Genomic DNA, 8,946 nt, shown 5'->3' with positions numbered 1-8,946 from the left:
GACATTCTTTGAAAATATGCTGTCTCTCTCTCTCTCTCTCTCTCTCTCTCTGTGTGTGTGTGTGTGTATGTGTGTGTATTGAAAGACAGAGAGAGACTGGTGCTTGGTGGTGAAAGTTTTGGGCCCACGTAGGCCAGCATCCTTTTCAGTTGAAGTTGTGCTTGTGGGAGGTGAAATGACTTGCCCAAGGCAATACCACTAGGAATAGCCCAGGTAAGTTTAAATACTATGTTTTTTGACTCTCAACCCAGTGACTTTTCCACTATATCTCATTTCCAGGCATTGCTCGTTCGTTTTTTTCGAAAATCATTCCAAATTATATCCCAATTCGACTTTCCTCAAGTTCATCCCAGAAAAGCAAAGGCCGGGCACTTGAACAAGAACAGCTGTCAGCCTGGGGCGAGGCGGCAGTGTTGGTGGGGGCTGGAGCGGGGCCGGACTCTAATTGGTCCACGGCCTCGGCCCGACTATCAAATCAGCAGAGCCTGCGTCATCACGTCGTTGCCTGGGCTGCCGTCCGCGGAAATTTGAAATGGCTGACGGGTCGCTGACGGGCGGCGGTCTGGAGGCAGCGGCCATGGCGCCGGAGCGCACGGGCTGGGCGGTGGAGCAGGAGCTGGCGTCTCTGGAGAAAGGTGAGCTCTCCATGCCGGGGCCGAGGAGCCGCCTCTGAGCGGAGGCCTGGGGCGTCGGGACCCTAGGAGGGCGCCTGGGTCGCGGGCCTTCCGGACCCGTCTGTCCAAGGTGGCGGGAACGGCGGTGCGCGGCCGGGACCCAGTGACGGGACCTCAAAGTCGGGCGGTACCCAGGGGTGGGGGACTCCCTCTCTTCCCTATCCGCATCTTCCCCTCTCCCTGCACTCTCTGGCCTCAGCCCGCCCCGAGATTGGAGGGAGCTGGATTGGGCCAGGAATTCCCAATCTGGATGGGTTTTGCGGGAACTGTGCATTTACTGTTGCTCAAGGGGCCATTTTTTCATCTGCATCTCAAAGGAGATCACGAACCACACTTCCTTTTCCGAAGAAGAGAAAAGCTTGAACCCTTGGCCTAGATGGCTGTCCTGTGCACGGAGGGTAGTGACGTGTCCAAAGTGAGGAGCGCCAACTTGGGCCGGAGTCCAGAAATAGAACCGGGGTCTCCTAGTTCTCTGCCCTTTCTTCCTCCTCATAGAGTTTCATTACTATTTTTGTTTCTGATATTTTAAGCTGGTTCATGTTTTTACGTTAACACTTTCGGTTGTATTGTGTAGCAGAGAGTCCCAACAAAGTGAGAAAACATAAGTGTGACAATTCCACTATTAACCCACCTCTCCGAGTGGCAAAAGTCACTTGGCTTCAGTTTTCCCATCTGGAAGACTATGCCAATGGTTGTACTTGTGGTGAAGTTGAAGTGAAATGAAGTTTTTAAAGTGGCTGCAAAAATAAATACTGCATGACATCGCTTATATTGGGAATCTAAAAAAGAGGAAGTTTCAGAAAGAGAGTAGAGTGGTAGTTGCCAGTGGGTTGGGGGAATGGGGAGATGCTGGGCAAAGGGTCCAAAGTTTCAGTTATGCAGTGTGAATAGTTCTGGGGATCTGATGTACATACAGCATGGTGACTATAGTTAATAATACTGTATTATTATTACAGTATTAATAGGCAATGACGTGATGGTGCAATGCGATGCAAATTTTGTACTTGAAATTTGCTAACAGAGTAGATCATAAGTGTTCACACCACACACACACAAAAGGTAACTATGCGAGGTGATGGAAATATTAATTCAATTTACTGTGGTAATCATTTCATAATGTATAGGTATATCAAAACATCATGTTACACACTTTATTTTTTATTTTATTTTATTTTTTTTGAGGCAGAGTCTCACTCTGTTGCCCAGGCTGGAGTGCAGTGGCATACAATGTCAGCTCACTGCAACCTCTGCCTCCCGGGTTCAAATGATTCTCCTGCCTCAGCCTCCCAAGTAGCTGGGATTATAGGCGCCCGCCACCACACCCAGCTAATTTTTGTATTTTTAGTAGAGACGGGGTTTCACCCTGTTGGCCAGGCTGGTGTCGAGCTCCTAACCTCAGGTGATCCGCCCATCTCGGCCTCCCAAAGTGCTGAGATTACAGGTGTGAGCCACCGCGCCTGGCCATCATGTTATACACTTTAAATGTATATAACTTCTATATGTTAATTATACCTCCATAAAGCTATAAAGAATGGTGCTGGAAAAAAAAAGAATGGTGCTGAAGTACTACTATTTCTTTAACAAACATATACATTACGTAATAGGCACTGTTGTAAATTATTAACAATTAATCTTCTTAATTGAAGTAGATGTACTATTATCTTCCCTTTATAGGTGAGGAAGCTGAGGCATTGTCACATAACCAGTAAGGTACTGATGCCTTCTAAGGTTCATGTGCATCAGTGTTTGTGAGCAGTAGACCCTTGAGTACACTTTGGTCATCTGTGGGTCAAGTACTTCTGGTGGCCTGAACAGGGACAAAGAAATGGAAGGAAGGGGGAAAGGGAAGGAGAAAATCAAGGGGGAGGGAGAAAAAAGGTATCTGCTAACAGCTCAGATACCTTCCCTGAAACCACTTCTGGAGACTACTCTACATTCTAAATGCTACCCTTTTTAGCATTGCTTATTTAGTAGTTGTTTCATTTATTAAAAACATTACATAGAATTAGATATGCCACTGGCTGAATCATACCTTATGAAACATTATATACAGCCCAAACCTAATGTGATTTGCATTTTCTAATCTTTTCCTTAGACACAGTCATTGAAATTAGTGAGGAGGAATCTAATAACCTTACTGAAGTAAACCTTATGGATTATTAAGACTCTCGTCCCTGTTTACTGAGGGGCGATTGACAGACTGATATTGTAGGAAGTAAAGGGAGGGTTTAACCCATCTGAGAGGAAGTCAGCTCCCTTTCTTAAAGGAGCTTTATGTAATTGCTTTGGAAAATAAATAACTAAGATACTTGATTATTATCACTCGCTAACTGTAGTATAAATCACAGGCTGTATGCTTTGTAGGAGATCTTGAGTGATTTCCACTGAATTAAAAATCAACTGTCTTCCAGCTGGATGTGGTGGTGCATGTCTGTAGTCCTAGTTACTCAGGAGGCTGAGACAGGAGGGTAGCTTGAGTCCAGGAGTTTGAGGTTGCGGTGAGCTATGATCGCACCACTGACTGCACTCCAGCCTAGGTGACAGAGTGAGACCGTTTCTAAAACAAAAATAAAAACAGCCTTCTACTTCTCCCCAAAACCTCACAGAACAACAACAAAAATCTAACTGTGAAAGATCTTAAGCTCTTATTGTTTTGAAGTAGAATTTGGATTTTGAAATATTTTTAAGTTTGGAAAACTAGTTTCTTCTCACAATGGTAGAGGTAAGTAGACTATTCATATTCAAATTCTTGTTTGTATTTTGTTTGGGATTTCTATGCAAGGATATGAAAATAGAAGCATTCAAATAAGGCACTGGAGCTTGCTTATTTTTGCTTTTTTTTTTTAGGTTTGTTCCAAGATGAAGATTCATGCAGTGATTGTAGCTACCGTGATAAACCAGGTTCTAGTTTACAAAGTTTTATGCCAGAAGGAAAAACCTTTTTCCCAGAAATTTTCCAAACAAATCAACTTTTGTTCTATGAGCGATTCAGAGCCTATCAAGATTACATTTTAGGTGAGTAGGTTTTTTGCTTTTTTTTTTGAGATGGAGTTTCGCTCTTGTTGTCCAGGCCGGAGTGCGATGGTGTGATCTTGGCTCACCGCAACCTCCGCCTCCCAGGTTCAAGCGATTCTCCTGCCTCAGCCTCCCTAGTAGCTGGGATTACAGGCATGCGCCATACCACCAGATAATTTTGTATTTTTACTAGAGACGGGGTTTCTCCATTTTCGTCAGGCTGGTCTTGAACTCCCAACCTCAGGTGATCTGCCTGCCTCGGCCTCCCAAAGTGCTGGGATTATAGGCATGAGCCACTGCCTGGCTGGTTTTTTGCATCTTTTATCTTTTTAGTTTACAAGTAGATTATCTATTTCAGTCCCTCAGATTGCCAGTTGTTTCTGAGAAAGTGGATTTAAGTGGATTTATTAACTTCCCTCTGCTTTATGCATTCTCAATTGTTCCTGTGTTTAATTTGTTTGTAGCTGACTGCAAGGCCTCTGAGGTACAGGAATTCACAGCTGAGTTCTTGGAGAAGGTCCTTGAGCCATCTGGATGGCGGGCAGTCTGGCACACTAATGTGTTCAAGGTGCTGGTTGAGGTAAGGTTAATTTTGTTGTTGAGACCTTTGTCTCTAGCTTTAAGCACTTTACTTCAGACTGTTATATCCAAAGTGCTTATTTTTAATTAAAGTTTATGAGCTGATTCAAATAGCATGTTTTTCACATCTAATTGCCATGTTGTAGGAAGTGTTCTGCAAATTTTAAAGGCAACTGAGGAGTTGTTACCAGGGAATTAAACTGGTTCAAATTAATTAAAAGAAGGTACTTGAGATCACTTAAAAAATTAGGCCTAATTATGAAGTTAATGGTTTCAAAAAAGTGTTTAACTTCTTAATTGTAATTCGTTAAGCAGCTCAAACCTAACAGGCATTTTTATTTATTTATTTATTTTAAGATGAAGTCTCACTGTGTTGCTCAGGCTGGAGTGCAGTGGGACGATCTTGGCTCACTGCAACCTCTGCTAAGAGGCATTTTTAAACTAGCCCAGTTTTTGCCTAGCAAATTTGTTTATATGTGGTTAATCTCTTGACAGTGTGTCCCATTGCAGAATGTAAAAACAGTCTTATTCTTCTTCTCACTAGGCCTTTTAGATTACATTTGCATTCTAATTACAGCTTTGAATTTTTCTCAGTGTTTGTTAACTGACCACAAAAAGCCCTAGTAAACTAAAATGTCAAACCAGGGAGTGTGAATACAAGTTGTTGCTGCAGCTCCCTTAGAAAATGGCATCACATACTACAGTGATTATGTACAAGGCAGTGGATTGCAGCTATTGCTTGTGAGTTTTAAAATTTTGGATTGTGCTAATATTTTTTGGTTGAAGTTCAGGCCTATTCATTTGGTTATGATAAGTGCCCCCCCTGCCAATCAGTTCTCCGAAAACAATGAAAGTCATTGTTTTAAAACAGAAGCATGCCATTTCTCTGCTTAAAACTCCTAAAGCATTGTCTTTACCAAGGGCTTAGTGTTGGCTTTATGGCTTCTCATTGTATAGAAAACACGTAAAATCCAAGCTCCTTCAGATGTCCTTCATGTCCTGGTCTGTTGCCTCTCTTTCTCACCTCATATCTTGCTGCTCCACTGCACACCTCCCCCCTCCTCCATTTCCTCCCTTTGGCTCCAGCAAGAAGGACTGCCTTTCCGCTCCTCCAGCTGCCAAGCCTGTCTCTGCCACAGGCCTTCTGTGCTTTCCCAGCTCTTCAGATGGCCGCTTCCTTCTCATCCTCCTCAGCCTGGCTCAGAGCTGACTTCCTTGGCCATCTCAGCAGAACAAGATCCCCACCCCTGCTAGTTATTCTCTGTCACCTACTGGTTATCATTGTGTTTGTTGATCTCCCTGATTACAGTGTAAGCTCCATGAGGGTAAGAGGCAGCCTGTCTTGTTCATCCTTTATATTATATACATATATATATATATACAACCCATGTTGTATGCTTTTAAAAAAATCAGGTTGTCAGTAGTGTCTTATAGGTGTATCTTCATTTTGATTTCCATGTGTTAAGTCACATTATTTTAAATTTCAGGTCACAGATGTGGACTTTGCAGCCTTGAAGGCAGTGGTGAGGCTTGCTGAACCATACCTCTGTGACTCTCAAGTGAGCACTTTTACCATGGAGTGCATGAAGGAGCTCCTTGATCTGAAGGAGCATCGGTTGCCCCTGCAGGAGCTGTGGGTGGTTTTTGATGATTCAGGAGTGTATGACCAGACAGCCCTTGCAATTGAGCATGTCAGGTAGGAAAAGAAGTTGAGCAAAATAACCTTGTGGCCAGAAACTTTGGATGAAATGAAGTAATTCTGGTCTGTGTTAGACCCAGATTTAAAACTCAACTGTAAACTTGGTCATTGCAATATTTAAAAATATCCAAAGATAGGATAATCTTTTTTAAATTAAAAAAAATTAAAAATGTTTTAAATCTTTTTTTTTATTTTTTAATTTTGAGACATAGTCTTGCTCTGTTGTCCAGGCTGGAGTGCAGTGGCATGATCTTGGCTCATTGCAACCTCCGCCTCCTGGGTTCAAGCAATTCTCCTGCCTCAGCCTCTTGAGTAGCTGGGATTACAGGTGTGCACCACCATGTCCCGCTAATTTTTGTATTTTTAGTAGAGATGAGGTTTCACTATGTTGGCCAGGTCAGTCTCGAACTCTTGACCTCAGGTGATCCACCTGCCTTGGCCTTCCAAAGTGCTGGGATTACAGGTGTGACCCACCGTGCACCTGGTCTAAAAATGTTTTAAATCATTTTATGATAATTTCAAACTTATAGAAAAGCTGACAAAACTAGTGTAGTTGACTCTTGAATGATGTGGGGGTTAGGGGTGCCTATCTCCCCCCACCCCTACATAGTCAAAAATCTGAGTATAACATTTGACTCCCCCAAAACTTAACTACTAATAACTTACTGTTGACCAGAAAAGAAGCCTTACCATTAACATAAATAGTTGATTAGGACATATTTTCTATGTTATGTGTATTATCTTATAATAAAGTGCTAGAAAAAAGGAAATGTTAAGAAATTCATAAGGAAGAGAAAATGTATTTACTACTCATTAAGTGGAAGTGGATCATCATAAAGGTCTTTATCCTCATCATCTTCACCAGAGGAGGAAGAGGAAGAAGAAGGATTGGTCTTGCTGCCTCAGGGGCGGCAGAGGCAAAACAGGTGGAGGAGAGGTGGAAAGGGAGGCAGGAGAGGCTGGCACACTCAGTGTAAATTATCAGTGGACCCCACAAAATTCAGACCTGTGTTCTTCAAGGGTCAAGTGTATAAAGAATTCCTGTTTATCTTTTACTTGGTTTTCACAAATGTTAACAAAAGTAGGGGATTCTTAATTGGGTTTGTATATATTTATAAACTGACTTAAAAGTTGTGGATGTTAAGGCTTATGGTTGGTATATTTCAATACAAGAGTATAGAAAGTAGAAGAAGAGAAAGACAGTGAAGAAGGTTATATACCATGGTGTGTGTACTGCTAAAAGATGAATACACATTTTTTTCAAGCATATGTCTGGTCAAAGCAAGTGTTTGCTTAGGCTGCTTCTAGGATCCTTAGGGGATGTATTCCTGCCTGTGAGTCTTTTTTGCCATAGTTATTTCCACTGCACAAGTGGACCCCTTGTCCCTTCCTTGGGAAAGAAAGCCCATACCTGGATCAGTGGGTATGATTTCAACAATTTCAGATCAATCTTTTATTGGATAGTTCCTGATATAGATAGTTATTTTGGATCTTCCACCAAAGAAGGCTTACTTGTAGCTATTTAAAAATAGACCCATAGTCCTTCAGGAACTAGAAGACTGAGCAATATATAATGACCATAATGTAAATAATATTGCTTGGTGTTTTGTAGTATAAAAAGTACTTTCCATTTTCTATACCATTAGTGAGTTAACGTGGTTTTGCTGAGCTTAACTCGAATGCTCTGCAAAGAAGCAGAGTGTTTCAGGCCCTGCTGCCAACATCTTACGGACAGTTTCTAATTGTATGCAAGAACATTTAACCCTAGATGTTCAGTATTGGGCCAAGCAGAATGAAATCTAAAGAACCGGTTTCTGTCCAGAACCAAAATAACCCCCTTCTATTTTTCTCATTAAAAAAAATCTGTCAATTGAAGCATTTGAAGATAAAGTGATAACTGATAAGTTTAGGAAATTAGGAATCAGGGAGCTAATCTCTATGGGCATAGAAGTTTGTGGAAAAATAAGTATCTGGAATATTATTTGGTAGTATTATTTGAGGAGGAGCCTGGTTAAATTTACACTTCATTTTGAGGGCTGAGATTTGGATCAGTGCCCAGTGAAGGTCAAATTATGAGGGATTTCATTTGTTCGTTGATTCAATGAATATTTGAGTGCCAGGTCCTTAGTCAAGGATGGGGTATGTCTGGTGCATGAGACACACCATCATCAGGGAGCTGTCAGTCTAAAGGTGGGAGATGAGCCTTGATGAAATAATCACGCACAGATGTCTGCATGATTGGAAATAGCAGTGAGTGCTGTGATGAATTACAGAGTGTCCTAAGATTAGGTCAAGTTGCTGTTCTAGGGTTATTTCCTGGAATAATGACATTTGAACTTGGGTTAGCTGGGTGAAAGGGGAGGCAGGGGTGGGGAAGGGAAAAGATTTGGGAGCTCAGTGTGTTTAAGGAGCTGAAAGGCCAGCATGGCTGGAACACAGACAGTGCTGGGAGAGACCTAGGAAATGAGATTAGAGAGGCTGGCAGGGGCCAGACAGTGCGGGGCTTTGTTAGCTGGTTAGTCATTTTTGTCTTTAAGAGCAGTGGGAAGCCACTGAAGGATTTTTATTCTTGGGCAAATATGACTAGTTTTGTGTTTTGTGTTTTTGTTTTTTTGGAAACACGGTCTTATTCTGTTGCCTAGGCTGGAGTACAGTGGTGCAATCATGTGGTTCAATGCAGGCTCGAACTGTGGGGCTCAAGGCATCCTCTTGCCTCAGCCTCTGGATCAGCTGGGATTATAGGCATGTGCCACCACTAGCCAGCTAGTTTTTTAACAACATTTTTCTGTAGAGATGGGGGTCTCGTTGTGTTGCCCAAGCTGGTCTTGAACTCCTGGGCTCAAGCAGTCCTCCCACCTCAGTCCCCTAAAGTGCTGCTTTGTGTTTTCAGGGGTTCATTGTGGCTTTTGTGTAGAAAACAAATGGTGGGAGATGGAATTGGGAGACCAGTTAAGAGGCAAGAGAGAGGACTAGAGTGGG

General features: G+C 42.4%; 1 protein-coding gene across 2 annotated transcripts in view; it reads left to right on the top strand.

Annotated features, from left to right (window-relative positions):
• Positions 1 to 506: 506 nt before the first annotated feature.
• SHCBP1 (SHC binding and spindle associated 1) overlaps positions 507 to 8,946 on the top strand; it is a 43,891-nt gene continuing 35,451 nt past the window's right edge. Inside the window, exons 1-4 of one of the 2 annotated variants that reach the window (XM_003819787.6) lie at positions 507 to 635; positions 3,522 to 3,689; positions 4,154 to 4,269; positions 5,756 to 5,964. In XM_003819787.6, coding sequence (XP_003819835.1) covers positions 533 to 635; positions 3,522 to 3,689; positions 4,154 to 4,269; positions 5,756 to 5,964 — 596 coding nt within the window. In that variant the 5' untranslated portion in view covers positions 507 to 532. The remainder of the gene's footprint in view (positions 636 to 3,521; positions 3,690 to 4,153; positions 4,270 to 5,755; positions 5,965 to 8,946) is intronic. The other variant, XM_063597980.1, reaches the window with a different exon arrangement.

The sequence above is a fragment of the Pan paniscus genome, chromosome 18, assembly GCF_029289425.2.
Source record: "Pan paniscus chromosome 18, NHGRI_mPanPan1-v2.0_pri, whole genome shotgun sequence".
Classification (NCBI taxonomy): domain Eukaryota; kingdom Metazoa; phylum Chordata; class Mammalia; order Primates; family Hominidae; genus Pan; species Pan paniscus.
This window is presented reverse-complemented; position numbering and strand designations above follow the sequence as displayed.